This window comes from Ursus arctos, unplaced genomic scaffold (genome assembly GCF_023065955.2).
Source record: "Ursus arctos isolate Adak ecotype North America unplaced genomic scaffold, UrsArc2.0 scaffold_16, whole genome shotgun sequence".
NCBI classification, from domain to species: domain Eukaryota; kingdom Metazoa; phylum Chordata; class Mammalia; order Carnivora; family Ursidae; genus Ursus; species Ursus arctos.
Genome location: NW_026622830.1, coordinates 26,587,068 through 26,611,938, shown reverse-complemented (window position 1 = coordinate 26,611,938; position 24,871 = coordinate 26,587,068). Strand labels below are relative to the sequence as shown.

Genomic DNA, 24,871 nt, shown 5'->3' with positions numbered 1-24,871 from the left:
CTTTATACACAGATGGGAGCATACACATGGTCCTTCAGATTGCTTTTTTCTTCCTATTTAACAATTTGTCTTGGGGATCATTCCACATCGGTTCAAAAAGAACTTCCTGATTTTTTACAGCTTTGTAGTATCCCACCGTAGGGATACCCTGGTTTATTGAAACCATCCCTTGTCAATGAACATGTCAACGTTTCCAGTCTTTACTAGCACAAACAATGCTACAGTGTTCATACCTGGGGAAGTAGAGAGCAGCTCTGAGCTAATTTCCTAGAAACAGAATTGCTGAGTCAAAAGTTTGGGCATTTGGGGTGCCTGGGTGGCTCAGTCGTTAAGCATCTATCTTCGGCTCGGGTCATGATCCCAGGGGCCTGGATCGAGCCTGCCCGGGGTGGGCACCCTGCTCAGCAGGGAGCCTCCTTCTCCCTCTGCCTTTGCCTCTGCCACTCCCCCTGCTGTACTCTCTCTCTCTCTCTGTCCAAATAAAATAAAATAAAATAAAAAGTTTGGGCCTTTGCACTTTTTTTTTTTTAAAGCGATTCCAGGGGTGCCTGGGTAGCGCAGTCGTTGGGCGTCTGCCTTCGGCTCAGGGCGTGATCCCGGCGTTCCGGAATCGAGTCCCACATCGGGCTCCTCTGCTGGGAGCGTTCGGGGATCGAGTCCCACATCGGGCTCCTCCGCTATGAGCCTGCTTCTTCCTCTCCCACTCCCCCTGCTGTGTTCCCTCTCTCGCTGGCTGTCTCTGTCACATAAATAAATTTTTAAAAATCTTAAAAAAAAAAAAAAAGTAGATTCCATGCCAAGCCTGGAGCCCAACATAGGGCTTGAACTCACAACCCTGAGATCAAGAACTGAGCTGAGATCAACAGTCAGATGGTTAACCGACTGAGCCAACCAGGCGCCCCTGGGTGGTTGCATTCTTAATGGAAATTTCTGGATGATCTTCCATCAGGACTGTGCCAATCTACCTCCCGCTAGCAGAGTGTATGACTGTGCTTCCCTGCAAGTTCGACAGCACAACGCCTTATCAAAGTTTTCGATCTGTACCAATCTGAAGTGCTTTCGTGAAGCTTCCCTCTGTTTATCTTGTTCCAACGAATGAATCTTTTCACATTTTATAGCCACAAAGGCAGATGGGGAAGAGGAATTGTCAGGGTCAGCACCTCCCAGCTGCCCTGGTGATCAGTGAGCCCCCCATCTGGGGAGGTGACCCAGCAGAGGTAAGAGGAGGCCAGGTGTTGGCCTGGCAGGGACTATGTTTCTGAGACCGGCATCAACTTCCTCTGCTTCCTCCATGCTCGCCTCCCCTCCCCCTCCCAGGCGTGCCCATGGCTGGGCTGTCCCTTCTCTATCATCTCACCCCCTCCGTGTCTGCACCCCCACAACCCGCCCCAAAGTTCCTGCCCCTCCCTTGGGAAGCCTTTTCCCCCTTGCTGTCCTTTGACCTTTCGTTGGCCCAGAGCTTCTGGAATGCCGGGCTAAGCTGACAATCAGCCCTCCTACTTGGCCCAAGACAGGGAGGAATATCAGAATCTTAGGCTCTCGGATACTGACAGTTGGTGACAGTCAAGCCCACACCCCCTCACCGTGGGGCAGCCTGCAGAGTGTGCGGTGTGCACCGGTGTGCCGATGGCGGGTATTGCTGGGTATTGCACAGATGTGTGTCTCTGAGGCAGTCTGCAACGAAGGGAAAAAAGCTTGGGTCTAGAGCCCGGCCAGACCCAGGTTTGAATCCTTGCTTAGCCTCTAGCCAGCAGTGTGACCTTGGGCCAATCACTTGCCCTCTAGAAGCATTAGCTCCGGGTCTGTAAAGTTGGAATGACAGCCAAGGAGCGGGCCCCCTGCTAGCCTTGCCTGCCTCCTTCCACCCCCCTCTTTCTTTCAATCTGCTCCAAACATGCTCCCTTTTTTTCTAGTCCTTGTACAAGCCAAATTTATCCTGCCTCGGGGCCTTCGTCCTTGTTCCATCTGCCTGGAACTTTCCACATCTTCCCAGCTTCCTCTTCCTCCTCCTCCTTCAGGTCTCAGGTCAAATGTCACCTCCTCAGAGAGGCTCTCCCTAACCACTCATGAAGCATCGTGCCCACCCCAGTACCCGCGGCCTGTCTCTACTCCATAGTCCTGTCTGAATGTATTCACAGCACCTACCAAGGTTTGAAATGATCTCACTTATGTATTAAATTGTTTATTGTCCGCCCTCCTAACCCTACCAGAAAGGAAGAACCAGGAGGGCAGCAAAGCCTCATCCTTCTGTCTAGCACAGAGCCAGGTCCCTACTCGGCGTTCAATGAACTGTCAAAAGAATGAATGTAAAGCGCTCAGCACAATGCCTGACATAATAAAAGCTCAGAATTGCTGGGTATTTTTACTATGTAAGTGCAAATGGCTGTCATTATTTATGGGGAATACACAGCTTTGCTCAACAATTCTTACAGCAAGTATTTATTTGATCTTGTGTGATGAAGAGTCATGGGAGAAACAGAAATATGAGACCCAGTGCCTGCTGTTGAGGAAGAGACAGGGTCACCTGGAAGACAAAGACTTTGGGAAAATAACAAGACTATTGAGATCATGACTCATTGCATTACTCTAACAAGACTGGAAGTGGCTCTCACCACTCCATTGTTTTTAGATTAGAAGCCAGGGCTCAGAGGGTGGACATGCCTAACGTCACCCACCTGGTCTGAAGCAGTCAGCACAGTGCCTGTGCCCACAGTGGGGACTCAGCGGCCAAGGGCATCACACATCTGCCGGACTTCCCAGAGGCACTTCCAGCGCTCGCAATGCAGGACATGTGTCTGGGCCCCCAGGCAAAGGCCAGGGCTGCTGTGTTCCTCACAGCTCAGGGCTCCTGGTGGAGAGGTCTATGCGAGGGGCCCAGGAGTCTGTCTGCTGGGAGGTCTTTACCCCTAAGCTCCAGGGTCTGGTCTGAGGGTGGCCTTTGTCCTGTGATTGGAAGGGGTCAGGTGGAGGCCTGGGAGGAACGAGGCCAGGCTTGTGCTCACAGGACACCCGTAGATACCAGGCTCTACGGGCACTTGTGTGCACATGCATACACACACACACACACACACACACACACACACACACACACACCTCTTGCATACTCTTGTCCCCACAGACACACAGAAGACTGCTCTCACTGGCTGGGTCCTCCCAGTTCCCCCATCCGACTGCAGTCATTTGAGCGCTCTGAGCTTGGCAACAGCAGGCTCAGTCCACCCTGTCCACCCAGCACCCACAGTGCCCAGCCCAGGGCAGGCCCTCAAGAGCTGGGAGAAGATAAATCCCCTCCCTTCCTCTTTCCATCTTATATTTATTACTCCCTCCTGTTCGCCATCCCCCCTTCCTGCAGGGCCTCCAGGATCAGGAAATGGTGAGGCCCTGACCCCTCCCTCTGCACTCCCCCTTCCCTCACACAGCAAGCATCTGCTGCGTGTGCATTAAATGCCACAGCCTGGCAGCTGTCCCCCTGCCAAACCCGGCCAGCGGGCCAACCCGGGCAAACACCCGGTGGACATCCTGTTTCCCTCCCTCCCTCTCCCTGCCTTGACCGCACGTCCGGGGCCAGATGCTTATGAAATCCCATGGGTTCTTCCAATACCAGGTTCCTGGTGGCCTGGTGCCCAGGGTTTGGCTTTGAGTCATGCACTTTGGGGCTTGGCAAGGCTGGGACAGGAAGCTCACAGCCCTTGGTGATGCCAACCCAGGCAGAGACTTGGAGCGGGGCTGGAGTCACGGGTCTCACCACCACTCAGGCCAGGGGAGCACACCTGGGAACAGACCATGGGGATGTGGCCTGTAACAGGACAGGATGTGTCCAAGGTCACAGGGAATGTCACTGTGAAAATCCAACCCTGGTACTGTTCACTTTCGAACACGTCTGCCCAGTGGTGGAGCTAGACACCACTGCCCAATATTACAGGACAGGGTTGAATCTCAGCCATTCACCCGCTGTGGGACCTTGGGCAGCCACTACACTTCTCTGAGCCTTATCTTTGCTTACACGTAGCAGATGCTCAGTAAATGTAATGGCAGAAAAAATCACTAACAGTGTAAGTGCAAATACACACTGAGTGTATCAGCATGTCTACACACATACTGTTGTAGTAATTTACACACCTGTTGGTGTGCACATGAGCGGATACTGGTACACACCCACACGTGTAATATGCTTATTCAAGGGCTCGTGTGGGGGTCCACCAAATTCGTATATAGACACGTGTGTCTGTGAGGTCATTTGCACTGATTACTTTTTCCCAATCATGTACCCCATTCTCAGGGTGGTTTTCCAGAAGATTTTCTGAGCACTTGTCATAGGCAGGATTAACCAATGTGTTTATCTGGGTAAACAGGACGCCTGGGTGTCTACCCGATACCCACATACTTGCCTGTGTCTGCGTCCCCTGCTGAGGGGTTGTGAGTACGACCTCATCCCGTCTCAGGTTGATCAGTTGGCAGAATCGGGGGGATGGGGGTCATTTCTGCATCCGTAGATGCCAGAGTTACGGGGCTCTCTGGACCTGGGCTGTTTGGGCTCAGATGTCACGTGAGTAGCCTTGGGCAGGAGGCTCACACGCTGTGCTCAGTTTCCTTTACTGTGAGGTGGAGATAGTGGTCACCACGTCATGATGGTATGAGGACAAAGAGAGTTCGTTTCTGTGAAGTGCTGAGGACACAGCACGGCAGGGACAAGTGCTGTACGTGTTGGTCTCTGAATGTGCCTCGACCGTCCTCTGTGAAATGACATAACCTGGTCCTTCCGCCGCAGCCATGACTCTGATATAGTGCCATTGTCCGTGTGCAGGGCCATCCTTCCCTCCACGGTGACGGAGGGCAGGACGGCCTCGGAGTCGGCCATGATGATGACCTGGGCGTCGCCTGCTAACCTGAGCCTCAGATCTCTCCTCTGGCAGAACCATTTACCGGCACTCCTACGTGTGTAGCTCATCACTCTTGAATCTCTCTCAAGAGAGTGGCCTTCTTGTTGGCCCTATTTGAGAGGCAGAGAAACAGACCCAGAGGGGTTAGGGATCTCCTGAGCTCACGCAGTGACTTGAACCCTGGCAGGCTGCCCCCTCTCAGCCTGCTCTCAGCTTAGGACGAGGGGTCAGGGCGGGAATGGCGCCGGGCGCCCGCCTCATGGCGGCCTCTCTCACGGCACCTCCCACTAACACCTTCCCCATCTCCAGCAATTCTGCTTCGCTTCTCTGTCTCGCCCTGGGGCATCTCAGCTCCCTGCCCTGGCACAGCAGCCCCAGAGGCCAGGCCGTTGGGGGTGAGGTGGAGGAGCTCCTCTGCATGGGCCCCTGGGTCCGTCACCTCCGCCCCTGGGTCAGTAGGGATGGCGAGGGGACCCAAGGCTCAACAGGAAGGAGGGGCAGCCTCGGGCGCTCAGGCTGCGGGAAGGAAAGGGGTGGACAGAAGGTGAGCCTCCCCGCCCCAAGCCCGTCGGCCCGCCTCCCTCCCCCAGGTCCCCCCACCTCAGACAGGCGGGAACGCAGGCTGAAGGAAACGCAGCTTCCGTCTGAGGCCGGGGAAGCGGTCACCGGTCAACCGGCTGAGCTGCCACCACCCCGAAGGCACACCAGAGGGCACCCGAGGCCGCTACGGGCTCTGCGTCTATGCCGTTCAACCCCCCCCCCGCCCAGTGCCCCTGCCCCCCCCCCCCCCCCAGTGCCCCTGGGGTCTCCGGGAGCCGCCGAGGCCCAAGGCCTCGTGTATTCGGCTGTTGCGGTCAGGTTGGGTGATGGCGTCGTCCAAATCTTCCCTTGCTGGTACCCGTGCTGATTCTGTCCCCTTGTTTCCTCCTTGACTGAGAGCGTTACAACCCGCCCCGCAGCCTGGAACCTCCCAGGGACGTCGGCTGGGGCCGCTGTAGGGCTCCTCTCACTCCCTCGTTTCCTGGTCCGACCTTTGTTTTTCTCAGATGGGAGGGTGACCCTGATTCCTGTTACTCCCTCTTGACAAGAACAATTGTATTATTATCTTTTTTTAATTTAAAAAATAATTTTATTTTTTATTTTTATTTTATTTCATCTTATTTTAAACCAGAACATGTATTGTGTGACTCATCATCGACGTCCTTCAGATGGACTGGAGGCTACCACGGGGGCCCTCCTGGGCTGAGGTGTTGTTCCTTCACAGAATCCAGGCCTGAATCTGTGGTAGATAATTTTTAGATGCCTCATGCGCCCAGTCCCAGTGGTAGTTTGTCTTTTAACCTCGGCACCCTGGTTATACCTTCTCTTCTGCTTGGCAGGATAGCCACATTTGCCCCAGGTCGACTTCTGAAGGTGGTAGGCCTGGGAGCCACGCGGGCGTCTTATTTCGACGCTTTCCAAATGAATGACGCCCCCTTCATCGTCGTCTCCCTTCGGGGCCCGCGACCAAAGAGCTAAAAAATAACTTTAGATTTATAGAAGAGTCCAGAGACTTTACAGAGAGTTCCCATATACCCTCAGCCCTGTCTGCTCACTGTCCTCCAATCAGTGACAGTTTCCTGGTCTTTCCTTGTCTTTTGTGACCTTGGCACTTTGGAAGAGTGCTGGTCAGGTATTCTGGAGCGTGTGTTCACTTGGGCTTTCCGAAGGCCAGGCTGAAGTTATGGAAGTTGGGGGGAAGACCGCCACAGGGTGAAGTGTGCTTCTCATCGCATCACTTCAGGGGGCCGTGGGACCTCAAGACTTGTTACCCGGGATGCCAACCTGATCGTTTGGTTCAGGGGGCACCTTGACAGCTTTTTCCATGGTCAGGTCTCCGTTTGTCCCCTTTCCACATTCTAGCTGTCAGAAGCTAAGTCCGGCTCACACTCCAGGGGAGGGGAACCAAGCTTCGGCCCCTGGGGGGGAGGGCATCAGAGGACGTGTGGACGCATGTTAAAGCCACCCTGGAAATGATACGTGTTCGTGGGGGAGATCGTTGGAGACCACGCGAATATCCCTTTTCACCTTAAAGTTTCACCCACTAATCTGAGTGTTCATAGGTGGGTTTGGCCTGCAGCAATTAGTACTGTGGTGTGCTGGGGGCGATTTTTCTAATTCTCTCCATACTCTATTAACTGGAATTCTCCTGTAAGGAAGATTTGTCCCTTCTCCCTCCTTCACTAAATGTATTTCGTCAATAATATATACATTTTTTTACATTTTATTTCATTTTTTAAAATATTTTATTTATTTATTTGAGGGGAGCAGCAAAGAGGGAGAGTGAGAGGGAAACGTAGGCTCCCCGCTGAGCAGACATGGGGCTTGATTTCAGGACCCCGAGATCATGACCTGAGCTGAAGGCAGTTGCTTAAGCGACTGAGCCCCCCAGGTGCCACCTGTTTTTTACATTTAAGTTAATTATTTTTAAAAGTGTAACACATTTTACATGGTTCAAAATTCAGCATGGGTGAAAGAGTATGTGGTGCCAATCTCCCTTCCCATCCTCCCCCCTCCCCCCCCCCCCCCCCCCCCCCCCGGCCATCCCCAGGCTCCTCCCCAGAGGTGACCAAAGTCAGTAGGGAGTTTATGCTTGTAGTATAAGCAATGTCCATAAATAGTCTTCTTTTTCCACAAAGGGTTTAAAAGTGTTCATAGGTGTTCTGCACCCTACACCTTCTTTTTTTTTTTTTTTTTTACAATTTTATTTATTTGTTTGAGAGAGAGACAGAGCATGAGTCGTGGGAGGGGCAGAGGGAGCGAGAGAAGCAGACTTCCCGCTGAGCAGGGAGCCCAACATGGGGCTGGAGGCCAGGACCCCAAGATCGCGACCTGAACCTACCCTATGCCTTTTCATCTAACAATATAACTTGGAGATCAGTTCAGATCAGTACATCAAGATGTTCTCATTCTTCAGCGTAGTGTCAGTGTATAAATGTGCCAGGTTTATTAGCTAGTTCCCTACTAGTGAACATGTAGGTTGTTTCCAAATGTTTTCTCTTATAAACAATACTGAGGTGTTCCTACATGTGGAATTTAACCTATGGATATACCGCACAAGAGGGAGGGGCCAAAGGGCACGTGTATTTTCCATTTTGATATTGCTGAACTGCTTTTCTTGGAGTCTGCCCCAGTTTACACCCCGTGTTAGTTTCCTGGGGCTGCTGTACATAGTACCACCAACTACATGGCTTAAAACAATAAAAATGTATTGTGTCACAGTTGAGGAGGCTGAAGTCTGAAATCAAGGAGTTGGCAAGGCCAGCCTCCCTTTGCTGTCTTTAGGGAGGAAGACTTTTTTTGCTTCCTCTAGCTTCTGGTGGTTACAGACAGCCGTTGGCATTCCTGGGCTTAGAGATACATCACTCCAGGCTCTGCCTCGTCTTCTCTTGGCTCTGTGTGTCTGGCATGTTCAAATCTCCCTTTCCCTTTCTTATTAGGACCGGTTATTGGATTAGGGCCCATCTTAATCCAATAGGAACTCGTCTTAACTTTATTATATCTGCAAAGACCCTATTTCCAAATAAAGTCACATTCACAGACTCCAGGTGGACATGAACTTCGGGGAAACAGTATTGAACCCAGTACACATCCCCATTAGCAAAGTATGACAGTGAAACAGCCCCCTTTAACATTTTTTAAGGATTCACGAGACAGTTGGCGTTGGTGGGAATGAACTTTGGTTACTGGATTTTGATTCTCTGGGAAGAGATACTCTGTGGGGATGGGGCTTTGTGGGGGCCTGGGATTTATTGGGGTTACAAACCAGGGTTGGCTTCCTCCATGGCAGCTGGGAAGGAAAGCTAATGTGACACAGATATGCTGGGGTGGAGGCCTACCTCCATTTCCGGGGCCATTTTGTCAGTGTGAAATTCCATCCGTGGTCCTGTCCGGCTGTGAGCACCAACTCAAAGTGTCCAGGTCAGAGGTCATACACCGCCTCTCATGAGTTGAAGCTGTCCCTGGGAAGGTTTCCTCTTGCTCAGTGCTTAGTCAAGTGTTGAAACAGATACCAATGTTTAAAAAATGGATACATCTCATGTACAAATTTGAATTCTAACTTCTCTGGGGGAAGAGAAAAGGTCTGTTCACGTTGTCTGACACTTCCACAGGGCAACAAACATTCCTAAACAGGTTTATTGGCATTTGATATCGTCTCCCCAGCTCTGGGCCTTCAGACCAAGGGACAGTGCAACGCAGTGGTGCAGGCTGTGGGCTCAGGAGCTGGACTGCCTCCACTTGAACCCCAGCTCTGCCCCTTGCTACCTGTGCGTCCTCGGGCAAGCTGCTCAATGTTCCCAAGCCTCAGGGTCCTTATCTAGAACCCTATGATTGATTTATTCAACTCATTTCTATCGAGCATCTACTCTGTGCCAGACATTTTCTAGGCACTTGGGATATGTCAGTAAACGAAGTGAGCAAGGGTTCTCATTCTTGCAGAGATCCTACTGTGGCAGGGGTAGACAGGTAACAACGCTAATATAACAGGTAAGTTTTATAGTATACTGAAAGGCGATAAAAACCAAACTTCAAAGTGCACAGGGAATTTGGGGGGGGGGTGCATTTTAAAACAGGCTGCTCCGGGAAGGCCTTGCTGGAAAGGGGAATTGTGCAAACCTGAAGGAGTGAGGGGCATGGCCAGGTGGTGAGCCAGGGGAAGTGTACCAACAGAGGGAACAGCTATGCAAAGGCCTGAGGCAGGAGCTGGCCTTGATTTTGGAGAACAGCCAGGAGGCCGGTCTCAGGGGAGAGGAGACAGGGAGATAGTCGAGGTCATGGGGAAGAGAGGGAGAAGGGAGGGTCAGTAAATCATGTAAGGCCTTACAGGCACTGAGGATTTTCGTTTTACTGTGTGAGGTGGGAGCCATGGGAGGTTCTGAGCAGAGAAGGGCACGACTTCACTTTGGTTATACCCGGATCTGCCTGGATCTGCGAAGATTAGACTTGGGGGGGGGGGCGTGGGGAGCACAGAAGGGGAAAGCCAGGAGACCAGGCAGAAGCTGGTGTGAAATCTAAGTGAGAGGAGATGGAGACTCAGGCCAGGGAGAAGCTGTGAGGACGGGGAGAAGTGGCTGGATCAGGCTCTATTTGCGAGGTTGGCTATCCCCTGGTTTGGATTCGGAGGGTGAGGAAAGACAGGAGCCAAGGATGGCTCCAAGGGTCTGGCTAGAGCCAGCAGGGAGCGAGAGCTGCCCCCCTCTAAGGAGTGGGTGGCCCTGCAGGGGCGGGTCTGGAGGAGAGGGTTGACAGGAACAGTTGAGCCGGGACTCGACATGTGGGTGAACACAGCTGGAAATACAAACCTGCCTTCTGGGAGCCTGATTTGGGAATAATAGTTCTCACCTCATAGATTGTGGTGAGGGTAAATGAATGAATTTGTGTCTGTAAAGCACTGAGAACAGCGCCTGGCCTCTGGTAAGCGCTCATAGGGGTTAGCTGTTCACGTTGCCCTGGAAAAGATCCCAGCTTTGGCTTCGGCTCCCTCTCCCAGAACTCTGGGCTTCACGTCCCTCTCAGGGATGGGGGCGGTAGGTTGTCAAGATGGTGGAGAAATTTCCTTCCCACCAAGTTAGCATTTAAACCCACCCTTGGGCCATTTCTCTGACCACTAGTTAACTCATCTGTAAAATGAAGATAATAGCCCCCTTTCTCAGAGTTATCGTGAGGAGCTGATGAGAAATAGTGGATTTAAGCGCCCAGCACAAGGGAGGAGCTCCTAACAGTCTTTTTTCCTCTCCACCCATGCCCCATGGTCAGGGAGAAAAGAAGCAAAGTCATATCCGTCCCAGCTGTTTATTGAAAGGGAAAGTAAGATGGAAGGGGTGCCAGATGGGGAAGGGGCGTGGGGCACAAGGGCAGCAGTGCCTGCCTGGTGGGGGAAAACGGAGGACCCTCCCAAGAGACCCCTCCAAGCTGGAGGTGCGACCGAGGGGGGCGGGGCGAGGGGGGGGGGGTCCATCGGCTCCTCTCTCCAGCTGTCTTGGAGCTCCCCCTAGTGGTAAGAGTGGAGATGATGCGTCCGACTGGGGAGCCCGCAGGATGGAGGTGCTGGTGCCCCCAGCAGGACTTGTGGGCGATGGTTTCTAAGTGAGTGGATTTTGAGGGGCAAAGACATCCCAGTTCTCCTGCCCCTTGGCTCTTAGAGACCATTTAAATGCATGTTCAAATTATCTTCTGAGCTCCCTAGGACCATCAGGCCTCCAACCAGGCTCTCTGGACCAACTGTCTCCCACCCTTGGAGGTCCCCTGGAAGCCAGGAAAGTGTCCGACAGGTCCCTGTTCCATCTGGAGGACAAGAGCTGGCCCAGGAGAAGGCAGAGGATGTGGGTCCAAATTCCTGCGGGCTGCCAGCCTCCCTCAGCCACCTCATCTGTACACTAGGCTAATGAGAGCCCGTGATGGGCTGGACTGAGGGGCTCTGATGCCATCACGCACAGAGAAGACATTCTGCAGGAGGTGCCTGTTTTCACACCATCCTGGAAGGGAAGTCCCAGTGAGCGTTTTTGACCCATCCTCAGGCATCTTGGAGCAGCTGACGGAGGAAGGGTCAGGGGATGAGAAAGACTCCACTACCCCTCCCCCCACTTTGTCTATGGAGAGTAATCCTTATTTGTGGGAAGAATAGCAAAGTCATGGAACTCCAGAATCAGATCCAAACCCCTCATAGTACGGAGACAGGAACTGATGGTCTGAAAGGAAAAGGGGCTCACCCGGGGTCGCACGGAGTAGAATGGGGATAGACTGAGGGGAATGTTTTCTGCTCCTGAAGGCTCTTGGGAAGGAGAGGTGGGTGAGAAGGTTTGGGAGGACTTGGGGAAAGTTGGCATCGTGGATGAGTCGGGGCCCAACCCCTGGGAAGGGGCACTAGGATTTGAGCTCCAGACTCTCTCGACCTAGAGTTGGGAATTCTGGGGGCATAGGTGGAAGGGCCCCTGCTTTAGGGGAGAAGCTTGGGAGACGATTGGAAGGCCGGGTGTGGTGGGACAGAGGACTGGCCCAGAGCCAGGAGGTCTGGCTCCTCCTCCGGCCTTGTGGGCAGCTCAGGAGCCCCGCTTGGGCTGGATGGTCTGCACAGAGGACTGCCCGAAGGGGCTGGCAGGGGGTGAAAACCAACACTGGCCGTTGGCATCACGGAAGATGGGGGACAGCTGCTGCTCTGGCTCATCCCCGAAGATCTCCACGTGGCCATCAGCTTCGGTGTCCAAGGGTTCTGCCTTGGTGTCCTGGCTCAGCCAGCCAGTCATGGCCCAGAACAGGCAAATGGCCAGCAGGATCCCAGCCGCCATGCAGAGCGCTGTGCCTGCCAAGCGGCAGATGCTCAGAGCCCGGTTGTAGTCGGCTGCCCGATGATCCAACACCAGGAACTCCCCCTCTCCGATGCCCTCCAGCTTGGGGGGCACTGCATAGCCGGTGGTCAGGGCTGCCACACCCAGCAGCAGAAGCAGGGTCCCTGAAGACAGACTGATCTGGAGAGAAGCAGACAGACTAGGAGGTAGTTAGGGTCAGCCTGACTGGTGATCCCAACTGGACCTAAAGGTAATGCCTTAGTCTAACCTTAAGAGATGGGAATCACAGGGGAGTCACAGAACAGGCCCTCTAGGACCTAACTGATGAGAGGCACAAACTGTCATGTTCTATTTGGACTCTTGAGGCCCCCAGATCAATGTCCTTTCCAATAACCACTTAGCAGTAGGTTTTTCCTGTCTACCTTGAGTTTCCCTCCATCATTATTTGGGTCCCCTCTCATCTCTCTGTCGTGTCTGCCCTCTATCTCTCAGTCGGGATAACTCCTACACATCCCTCAGATCTCATCTCAAACCTCACCTCCTCAGGGAAGCCTTCCAGGATGCCCCTGGCCTGGGTCAGGTCCCCTGCTTTGCATTTGTACAAGCACTGTGCACATCCGTGCTTCAGTGCACTCCCCTTGGTGCACGCTTGAACAAGTACTTTCATTACTAGGTAAGTGACGTCTGCCTGCCCCAATGGAATGAGAGCTGGAGAGCTGGGAGAACAGACACTGAATGTTTTGGGTCACTGGGTGTCTTCCTAGCACGGCGCTGGTACAGAGCAGTAGCTGAGTGATGTTTGCAGAATGACTAAATGAACCACAGCTAGGAGCTCCTAGAGGATGGAGACCACATCTTAAATTCTCTGTCCTCAAGAGCCTAACACATTGCTTGGCAATTAGAAGAGGCTCGAAGTTTTAAAATACATACTCACTTCCTCCTGGGAGTCTTCCCTGATCACCCCAGTATCTGAGAGCATTTCCTCTCCTGGCACCCTCTGTTCATTTGGCCTGAAGTTGTGCATTCACTCTACATATCTTGGCACTTTGCCTCCCCACTAGAGTGAAGCCCTTTGAGAGCAGAGGGGTAGGACCCTCTGCCTCAGTCTCCTTACAGGATTTAGCAAAGAGCTATGCCCATTGTAGGGACTCAGCTTACCGCCACCTCCACCCCTTTCCCTTCACTCTGCGGCCTGACTGACCACTCTCCCTGCTGTTAGAGACACTGACTGCCAACTGTACCCCAGTATATCATTGTGAAGCCACAGTAGTAAAGTTTAACTGAGATGAACCCCACTTCCTGCCAGTCAGTGTATACTATCCCTCCGGCCACGGTAATTAGTTCAAAGACGGAAAATGATCCAACCAGAGCCAATGCAATGCTTGATAGGACTTCTGGAAACGGAAAGCAGTGCCTCTTTTCCGAAGGAAATACCGGAGGAAATTCTGATTTCCTGTGGATGGTGCGGAGTGACACGTGGAGGGTCAGCAGGGTAGCAGCTACTTGGGGAACATGTGAGTAGGTCCTGAAGCTAAAGGGGCCACAGGGGTGGGGGCACCATGGGGAGCCTGAGGACTAAGAGAAATCTCGAACTACTGGATTGAACTTTGCCTGAACTTGCTCAACTTCTGGTCTTTTCAATAAAATGAGCGATATTTTCCCTTTACTGATTAAACCCATGTGAGATTTTGTGGGTTTTTTTAAAGATTTTCTTTTTAGGTAATCTCCATACCTATACCCGGTGTGGGGCTCAAACCTACAACCTTGAGATCAAGAGTCACATGTTCCACCAACAAGCCAGCAAGGTGCCCCAAATGTGTATGGTTTTGAATGACTCATCAACAGTAGCCATTTTCCAATTTTTTTTTTTTTAAGTAGGCTGTGTGGCTTGAACTCAGGACCCTGAAATCAAGAGTCGCATGCTCTACCAGCTGAGTCAGCCGGGTGCCCCCTAATTCGGTTTTTGTTGGTTGCACGTGCAAAACTCCTACCTGCTACACCGTCCCTCTTCTTTCTATCCACTGATCCCATCTCCTCCCTGCAGCCACACGAAATCACAGGAGCTGTTCCTCCTCTGCCTTACCTTCCAGCACAGTGTGGGCCACTGTCGGCGGGAACACAGGACAGGAGGCCCCTCAGGGTCGTCGCTGAGGGCCGTACCTGCGCAGTCTTCATAGAAGAGGTGCAGGTAGGAGCGGACCCCATACCATTTGCCGTCTTCCACATTGGGGCCGCGGCTACAGCTGCAGGAACGGTCACAGCCCAGCATTGCGGATCTCTGTGGGGGGAAGCAGGGTGCAGCGGACAGAGGGAGGGATCCGTGAGACCCTCCCAGGCCCCCTGAGTCTTTGTGCGTCGTCCACGTTTCCTCCCATTTTAGATAACCCACGCTCATACCACAGCCTGGCCTTCCAGACACGGGTTCGTCTTTCCTTATGTACACTGTGAAGGAGCCGACGCGCAGGAGTGCTAAGGCCAGGGCTTAACAACGGTAGGTGCCAGCAAATGTGCTTGTCTGGTCTGGAGGCCACCCAGGGGCTGGGACTATGGGTTCTGGAGCCTGACTGTCCGGATTGGAATCCCAGATCTACCACTTCCTGGCAGTGTGACCTTAGACAAGTGCTCTCACCTCTCCAAAACTTGGTTTCCTTACCTGGAGAGCAGGGCTAATAATCACACCTGCTTCACACAGTTAGTTACTGTATCGGAGGCCAAGAAATAGTACCAGTTGTCATTACTATTACTGTCATTTCTTCATTATTATTTTTATCCTAAATGTTTCGAGCCCCATATCTGGAGTAAAAGGTTCTTATCCCCATCTCCTCTCAAAATCTTTCCCTCTTTCAGGTACTCTTGGGGGTAACTGTCATGGCTGACACTTGTCCAGTCAGGCCGAGCTCCCAAGGTGCGAGGTTCTAAAATATCCCTCCCCAGGGCTGCCCCTCACAAGGGAACCGCCTCCAAGACTCAAGTCTTCTTGACTCCAAAGGAGGTGAAAGCCAGGGGCCCTCTTAAGCTCGAGGGTGTTTAGATTTCTAGGGAAAGCTATCTAAGAACCCCTCCTTTTTGAATAATACATTTTTATTGAGGTATACTTGACTTATAACATCATATTAGTTTCAGGTGTATGGCATAATGATTTGGTATTTGTAATGATCACCATAATAAGTCTAGTTAACATCTGTCACCGTACCCAGTTACCAATAAATGTCTTTCCTTGTGAGAGAACTTTTAAGATCTACTCTCTTAGCAACGTTCAAATTTGCAATACTGTATTATTAACTAGTCACCATGCTATACATTATATCCTCGTGACTTATTTATTTTATAACTGGAGTTTGTACCTTTGGCCCCCTTCACACATTTTGCCCTGCCTCTGGCAACCACTAATCTTAAGAATCTCTGTTTTCACAGATGGAGACACTGAGGACTTGGTAATGGAAAGAACTTGTGTATCTACACACAGATAGCACTGAAACCAAAGTGGGGAACAAGGGGAGGGGTGGGGGCAGGGGAGGGAGGTCGTTTGTGTTGGGGAAGGACTGGGCTTCTGCGTCAGCACCCACCCACCCCACCCACCCCACCCCCAGCAGCTTCAAAATAAAACAATGAGCCGGGGCGCATGGGTGGCTCAATCGGTTGAGCTTCTGACTCTTGATTTCAGCGCAGGTCATGACCTCAGAGGTCATGAGCTTGAGCCCCCAACAGGTCAGCATGCAGGGTCTGCTTGAGATTCTCTCTTTCCCTCTCCCTTTCTTTACCCCTCACGGGCTCTCTCTCTCACTAAATACATAAAATCTTAAGAAAAAAAAAAAAGCAATATGAAGGATAAGACAAATTTCTAGACCTCCCCCCTAATTTCCAATCACATGTGGCTTTCAATTTCCTGCATAGAGAGACTCATCAGCACACACATACACACACAGCACAGACAGGCCATCTATATACACACACAAATCAAACAGAGACATACCACATACACACACACCAGAGACACCAACACGGATACACAAATACGACAGAGACATACCCAGACAGGCACACATGCACCACATAGAGACATACGCAGACAGACACACTTAGCACAGAGAAACAGACACACAGACACACCACACACAAAGATACTCCACGGACAAACACACACACACACAGAGCGAAAGTGTGTGTTGGGGTGATTCTTGGAGCCCCCACACATCCACACGAGCGCCATAAGGGCTCTTCTTAAAGCCTGTCTATAAATCGCAGTTCTTCACAACCCTCACCCACAGCTCAGGGAAAAAGAGAAGAAAAAATATGTATAATATATATATTATATAATATATGTTTTGGACAGAGAATGGAAAAACGAAAGAGAGCCCAAAAACGAAAGAGAAGGAAGAAGACGAGTGGTCCCGCGAGAGAGCAGGGATCTCCCTGGGAGGCGGGTGGGGCGGGGCTCCTAGGGGGTGTGGCCAGTCCGGGAACCGCCCCCGGCCCGGGCGCTCCGGAGGCCCGGGTGGGGAGAATGAATGGGGGCCCGGCGGCAGTCAGAGTCAAAGCAGCAACTATTAATTAAAGACCCTAGGGGAGGGGGCAGGGAAGAGAGGCTCAGGGATTGTTGGTCTGGGTTAGCTCCTTCCCTGCAACTCACTGTCCCTCTCTCCCAAATATACCTAATCACTCAATCTTGCTGACACTGGAGAAGGAAGGTGACCTTGACGCTGTCTCCCCCTCGGCCTGGCCCCTCCTCCTCCCGTGTTAAGGTTGCAAGAAGGCGGTCTGGCGGTCATGGGGAGGGAGAGAGAGGATGCTCCGGACACGGCGCGGGTATCCGGGACGTGGGTTGCCATAGGAACCTCTGGGGAGGTGTCCCTAGGCGGGCGGGAGGGAGGAGCTCAGTGTGAAAGGAGCGGGAAGAGGAGGGGGCTCCATGGTCCGAGGGGGGAGACTGCGCAGTATGGCGAGCGGAGGGAGGAGTACGCGGAGGTGACAGGCTCGAGGGCCTGCAGATGGATGGAATCTATTGCCTACACGGCCTCACTCAGTTCTCCTTCCCAGACCCCCAGACCTGGCCACTCCAGTGTCCGGCGCTGCCGGGGCTGGGAGAAGGGGCACCCTCTTGGGGGGCGAGGGCTGCGAAATCGGGCCAATTCCTCCCGCTCTCCACCGCACCACTGTTTCTGACCGGACCACCAGTTCCCTGGTCGAGATTAACTGCATCCTTTCCCCGGGGGGAAACTGAGGCACGGAAAGGTGGGAATAGGTTTTTAGTAAAGAAGTGGGTAGGAGTCTTGTCCTCTGAAGCCTCTTCCCATCCTCTCAGCACTGAGGTATCTCCGCGAGACGGGGCTGGTGAGATCTCTGCCCCCTGCTACTTCTCTGGGACCTCACCTCCCACAGCCCAAGGCACACCAAGGCTTGGGCGCCGCCGTCCTGTCCCAGACTGGACGTGGCGGGGCTGGGGATGAGGGCTGAGGTGGGGTTCCCCGGAACCCGGGAGAAGGCGGGGTGGGGGTCGGGGCGCGCGTGGAGCAGGGCTGAGCTCACCTCTCTGCCTGCTGTCTCCGCCGAGCGGGAGTCAGAACGAGAACGGAGCAGAAGCTGGTTCTGTCGGCGCCTGCGCCGCAGTCGGGGGCGGGGGTGATACAGGGGTGGGAGGGCGCCCCAAGGGCTGGCTCTGCAGATTGCGGACCCCTGCAGCATGGAGAGCCCCTGTCTCCTTCCAGAGTTCCCTTCTCTCTCTGAGACCCCAGGCCGCTCTTGGAAACCGCATCGCCTCCCCAGAACGCACCCCCTCCTGCAGTCCCTCAAACTCCTGATCCGACTCTCCATCACTCCCTCAGTCTCCCACCCCACTGACTGAAGACCCTTGCCTTCGCTGAGCCGTCATTTCCGCATTGTATCCTCAGCCCCCTCTCTAGTTCTCCATCCCCTTCATGGAGGCCCTAACCATAAGTATACAAATGCTATCTTGCGGAGCCCCCAGCTTCTCCACAGACTCCGGTCTCTCTCTCTCTCTCAGCCCTCACCCATGCTGAGCCCCCCTCTCTCTCAGAAGCTCCCTACCTCTTACTGAAATCCTCACCTCTCACTGAGTCCCCCATCCTCTCTCCATTCTCTTTCCCTCTTTGAGCCCCTGACCCTTGCTAAGGATCAGCCCCTCTTACCTTGAGAAGGGAGTTCAGGCTGGGGAGAGGGGTTGGGAGAGAAGCTTCCTTTCCCCTCTGGAAGGCACAAATGAGTTCACCTGCCTTGTTCTCTCTCCTAACCTACCCCCAGTTCTGCCCTGGGCCGTGTGTGCCTGTGGCCCATCTCTCTGGAGAACCAGCCCTTTCCAGACACCTGTGTCTACTTCATTCCTTGTCATGTGCCCACAGCGTTGGTTTTGTCTCATACTTGCTGTGCGGTCTTAGGAGAGTCACTGCACTGCTCTAAGTTTCCTCAAACACCAAGGCACAAACATGCCTTCATGTCTTGGACATCCATTCCGTCACTCCATGTGCTGGGGGCCGGGGATACAGAGATGAATAAACTGCAAGATGAGGCCAGATTTTTTTCATTCACTATTGTATCCCAGAGCGTCATGTAGTGCCCGGCATTGACAAGGCAGCTCAATCTGTATTTACTGAACATAGACTAGTAATAGTAACAAATATATGATATTTATTATGTGCAAAGAGCTTGTCTAAGTGCTTTACATGTACTACTTACTCATTTAACTGTGTGTGAGAGAGAGACCGAGACAGACAGACAGACAGAGACAGAGAGAGGAAGTCCTAGAGCCCAAAACTAAAGGCCTTGAGCAGTGACAGGTGATGAAGCTGGAGAGGCAGGTACATCTGCGACTGTTCAGGGCCTCATAAGCCAAGGTAAGGAGTTTGCAGTTCAACCTGAGTCGTGGGGACCCATGGAAGCATTGGGAGGAGGGATGTCATCTGAATTGCACACTGAAAAGTTCCCTCCAGCTGCTGATCTCTCAGGAGAACAGGATAGAATGCTCCAGAGTGGCAGCAGAGAGATCAGTGAGGAGCCTCCCTATCAGAGATGACTGTGTCTTGGCCTCATGGGCTTGCCGAGAAATGAACGGATCCAAGAGGTGTTAGGGGGTAAAATGAACTACAGGAATAGCAGAAGATTGGAAACACCTGTGCTAGTTTTAAAACCATGGCAACACATTCTTCAGCACTTCTGTGCAGAGGTGAGATCTAGGTACCCTTTCTTTGTATCTTGCGTGAGCTGTGGACAGCATGGGGCAAGTGATACTCTGATTTCCAAGGCTAGGACATAAAAGGACGTGCACTTTGGTGACCCGAGGAGCCATGGAAGAAGTTTCTCTACCTGGAGGCTGCCATGCTGGGGGGAAGCCCAAAACACATGGAGATCCCAGCTGAGTGTGGCCTTTGAGTCATCCCAGTTCAGGCATCAGATGAGTGAAGAAGCAACCAGATGATTCCAGTCCAGAACTGTTTGTTTTGGGTTTTTTTTTTAAGATTTTATTTATTTATTCGACAGAGATAGAGACAGCCAGCGAGAGAGGGAACACAAGCAGGGGGAGTGGGAGAGGAAGAAGCAGGCTCATAGAGGAGGAGCCTGATGTGGGGCTCGATCCCAGAACGCCAGGATCACGCCCTGAGCCGAAGGCAGAGGCTTAACCGCTGTGCCACCCAGGCGCCCCTCCAGTCCAGAACTGTTTGAATCAATTTCAGCTCTGATGATGATGGGAGAGGGGATGGATGAGGTTCCAGAGGAGAAGGAAAGGGATGAGGTCAAGTGTAGAGGAGGGATGGGCTTTGAGCCAGCACGGGAAGGATCCAGTATCCTCTGAGACCCCGGGGAAAGAGGGAGGGTAGCCACTGAGAAGAGATACAATGTGGTGTTTATTAAAGTTGAACTCTGCATTAAACAGATGCAGGTTTGAATCTTGGTTCTGCCACTCGCTGCTTGCATGATTTAACTGCTCTGAGCCTCCGTTTCCCCGACCATAAAATAGAGATAATATCAGCGGTTGCCTCTCAGAGGGAAACTGTTGTCACTACTACTATCACTGTTGCGTTAGTTTATAGGTAAGCAGGGTAGGGGGTTGAGTGATAAGACATCTGATAAATTGAATGCTCTGGAGAAAAACAAGAAGCATCATCTATTAAGAAAGAGGAAGGTTTTAGGGGTGCCTGGCTGGTTCAGTCAGTGGAGTATGTGACTTTTTTTTTTTTAAAGGTTTTATTTATTTATGTGACAGAGAGACAGCCAGCGAGAGAGGGAACACAGCAGGGGAGTGGGAGAGGATGAAGCAGGCTCCCAGCGGAGGAGCCCGATGTGGGACTCAATCCCGGAACGCCAGGATCACACCCTGAGCCGAAGGCAGACGCTTAACGACTGCGCTACCCAGGCGCCCCGGAGTATGTGACTTTTGATCCTTGGGTTGTGAGTTTGAGCCCCATGTTGGATATAACAATGACTTAAAGTGGAAATTATTTTAAAAAAAGAAAGAGGAAGGTTTTAGTTCAACAGGAGGCTTAAAAAGGGAGGTGAAGCAGACACAAAAGGCCATGTATTGTATGTTTCCATATATATATGAAATAGCCAGAGTCAGAAAACCCATAGAGACAGAAAACAGATTAGTGGTTCCTAGGGGCTGGGGAAAGGGAGGAATGGGAAGTGACAGTTCCACGGGTTTCCTTTTAGAGTGATAGAAATATACTAGAACTAGATAGTGGTGATGGATGCATAACACTGTGAATGTACCCTAACTAATGATAAGTTTTGTTATGTAAATTTTACCACAATCTTTTCAAAGTGTGGTAAAGATTTGGAATAATCAATAATAATGGTGAGCATTTACCATGTGCCCGCATAATTTATCTTCTCAATAACCTAATGAGGTCACTTGTGTGAGGTCACACACCTGAGGTCATTCCGTCACAAGGTGGCAGAATCCGAATTTGCTCTGATGGCTCTGAGGCCATGATCTGTAGAGACAATAGTGTGCATGGCTGTGACTTTCTTTGGCAGTGTCAGGAGAAATGGGAATGAAGAAAGAGGCTGCTAGGACCCCAGCTCCTGGGTGAGGGTTCTCCTGGATCGGTGGGGTGGGCTGGGGGTGGTGAATGAGGATGCAGAGAGCAGACAGAAAACAGATCCCATAACGAACCTCAGGATGGATCCCGGCTCAGGGGGGAAGGGTGCCAAGGCAGCTCAGCAGGAGAGCAGATGGATCTGGAGAAGACGCAGGAATTCCAGACGGACGAGCTCAATGAAGTCCAAAAATAGGCAGATGGGAAGAAAGGGAGCCTGAGGTCAGAGTGTGGGATGTTGTAGTTAAAGATTTTAGATGTAGAAGCCTGTAAGAGATGAGAAGGTTTACTAAGCCAGTGCTATCCAGTCGAAGTTTCTGCAAAGATGGGAATGGTCCAGATCCCAGCTGCCTGAACAGGAGCCACTGACCACTTAAGCATTTGAAATGTGGCTAGTGAGACCAATGAACTGAATTCTAAATTTTATTTCACCTTGATGATTTTATTTACTTATTTATTTTTAAGTAGGCTCTACGCCCAACGTGGGTATTGAACTCACGGCCCCAACTCAAGAGTCACGTGTTCTACCCTCTGAGCCATCCAGGCACCCCCTCATCTTAATCACTTTATACTTAAGTTTAAATAGCCACATTCAGTTCGTGGTCGTCATATTGGGCAGTCACGTGTCAGTGGAACAAACCTTGCTGCCAGGGCCCTCCGTTGAGCCTGTCATCTCAAACTCCCATCATGCATCACCTTCACCTAGTGCTTTGGCTCTGCCCTCTAGTGGTCTCTTCTCGACATTGTAGCCACTCTGATCCTTAGAGCCTGAGTCAGATTCTCAAAGGGGAGTCTCATTCCCCAGTCATAACTCTCTCATGACATCTCATCTTACTCAGGGCAAAAGGAGAAGCCTGCGGTGGATTAAAGATGGCCACAAACTCTGTCACTCTGCCCTTCGGGGGTGGAGTTTATTCCTCCTCAACCTGAGCTGGCCCCGCCACTGCTTCAACCAACCGAACGTGGTGACAGCAACGCTGTGCCTGGTCTGGAGTAGCTTTCGAGAAGACCAGCTTCCTCTCCCCCCCACTCCTGGAACACTCACTTCTGGAAAGGTCCCTCTTGGACTGCAGTCCCCATGCCGAAGAAGCCCGAGCCACAGGGAGAGGCCACATGCTGGTGGTCCGGTTAACAGCTCCAGCCAACCTTCCAGTCCACAGCTAGCGCCAAGCACGGTATGGGGACAGCACGGTGTGAGTCAGTCATCTCGGACATGTCCCCCCACTTGCGCCCCCAGATGGCATCACGTGAGCAGAAGAACTAACCAATCCCGTAAACCCACAGTATCTTTTTTTTTTTTTTTAAGATTTCATTCATTTATTTGAGAGAGAGCGACCACGAGCAGAGGGAGGGGCAGAGGAAGAAGCAGGCTCCCCCGCAAACCAGGGAGCCCAATGTGGGACTTGATCGCAGGACTCCGGGATCACGACCTAAGCCGAAGACAGACGCCCAACTGACTGAGCCACCCAGGAGCCCAACCCACAGTATCTTGAGAGATAATGAAACAGTGTTAAGCTATTAAGTTGAAAGATGGTTTGGTACCCAGCAATGACTACCCCAAACCAGTTCTGACTAGCACCATGATTGCCCTTCCCCCACAACCTTACTTACCTCCGTGATCTCCTCTTCTTCCGTTCCCTCACTCACCAGCCACACCAGCATCCTTGAATGAACTAAGTGCATCAGGCAAACTCCTGTCTCGAGGCGTCAGAGCCTTTGTACTTGTTTCTCTGTTTCATATCTGCATGGCTAGCTTCTGGCTTTATTCGGATCTCTGCTCATATGTCACCTTGTCAAAGAGGCTTTATTTAAACACTGTGGTAGAGACATAGACTGCTCACCAAATTTCCACGTGCATCACATATATTTCTCAGTCCCCTTGAAATTAGACAAAACCATGTGATTAGTTCTGGCCAATGAGATCCAGGTCTCCACAGAGATCCTTGGCCGCAGATTTTCTTGGAAGAGAAAGAGCAGAACTTAACATTCATTTAGTTAACAGAAAACCCTGAAAACAACTGAGGGTGAGAAATTGGGTTGCTAAGAAACCTCCTAGAATGGGGGAGACGTTTGGCATCTATTGCTAGGCAACCTAAAAGAAGCTAGAAAGGCAGGTTTGGCTGCAAGCAGCTTTCCCCCTCCTTTTCATAGGTTCCCTGAATGCCAGACTGGATATGCTCTTAAAACACTTCTCGTCCAACCACCTAACTGCATAGATGGGGAAACTAAGGCCTCAAAAAGCAAGATGATTAGCCCAAATTCCCTCTAATTTCTCAACAGGAGCAAAGACAAATGGCATAGGAGGGCACTGTCGTGGGGAGTGACCCAGCATGCCTGAGGCAGAGCTTTAGGGCCAGCTGAAGAGTCCATAAAACAATAAAGAAGTCAACTGTAAAAGGCCTTGAATGCCAGGCCAAGAATCGAGCCTTCATCCTGAGGGTAATGGGAGCCACTGAAAGGTTTTTAGAGGTAGTCACGTTTGTTTTCTTTTTCTTTCTTCCTTTTTTTTTTCTTTTAAGATTTATTTATTTATTTTTAGAGAGGGAGTGGGTGGAGGGGCAGAGGGAGAGTATCCTAAGCAGACTCCCCTCTGAGGGCAGAGTCAGACACCAGGGCTCGATCTCTCGATCCTGAGCTCATGACTTGAGCTGAAACCAAGAGTCAGGGGCTTAACCAGCTGAGCCACCCAGGAGTCCCAGTTGCATTTGTTTTCAAAAGACCTCTCAGGCTTGGGGGCGCCTGGTGGCACAGTCCACTAAGAGCCAGACTCTTGGTTTCAGCTCAGGTCGTGATCTCAGGGTCATGAGATCCAGCCCTGTCCCAGCTCCAGGCTCAAGCTCCGAGTGTGCCTGAGTTTCTCTTTCCCTCCTCCTCTGCCCCTCCCCCACACGAGCGCCCACACATGCCTACGAGCTCTCTCGAACTCTCTCTCTTTATCTTTATTAAAGACAAATAAATCTGGGGCACCTGGGTGGCTCAGTCAGTTGAGTGTCTGCCTTCGGCTCAGGTCATGATCCTGGAGTCTCGGGATATAGTCCTGTATGGGCCTCCCTGCTCAGCGGGGAGCCTGCTTCTCCCTCTGCCCTTCACCCCACTCTCTCTTGCTCTCTCTCTCAAATAAATAAAATAAAATGATTAGTAAATCTTTAAAAAGAGCCCACAGGCTGCAGTGCGGAGACTCAGAACAAAGTCCCAATGCCCACCAGGCCCTTCCTGTTCTTGCCAGTCTCTGTGCTCTCTCCCCACCACCCCCTCCAGCCACAGCCAACTCCCTTCCATGCCCTCTTCTCCTGCAGAATCTTCCCACTTGCCGTGACTGGTGTCTGGAAAGCTTTTCCCTTCATCTGAGTCGGCTTAGTCTTATTGTTCTAGTAATAACTGCTGCCTAACAACAAACTGCCCCAAAACTCAGTAGTGTGAATGACCACTAGAATCACCTGGAGGCTGCTTTCTCATGTGGCTGGCACCCGAACAGGGGCCTGCATCCCCTGGAGCACTACGTGGAGTCTCTCCACGTTTTGGGCTTCCTCAGTGCACGATGATCTTGGGAGTGCTGGACGTCTTACTTGGTGGTTCGATGTAGAAACCTATGGCACTTTTCTGCTACATTCTTTTG

General features: G+C 51.8%; 1 protein-coding gene across 1 annotated transcript; it reads right to left on the bottom strand.

Annotated features, from left to right (window-relative positions):
* Positions 1 to 11,959: 11,959 nt before the first annotated feature.
* NRSN2 (neurensin 2) lies at positions 11,960 to 14,474 on the bottom strand. Its single transcript, XM_026503213.2, has 2 exons — positions 14,289 to 14,474; positions 11,960 to 12,385 (listed from the first exon to the last, which is right to left on the bottom strand). The coding sequence occupies exons 1-2, from the start codon at positions 14,472 to 14,474 to the stop codon at positions 11,960 to 11,962; spliced, it is 612 nt and encodes a 203-aa protein (XP_026358998.1).
* Positions 14,475 to 24,871: the final 10,397 nt, after the last annotated feature.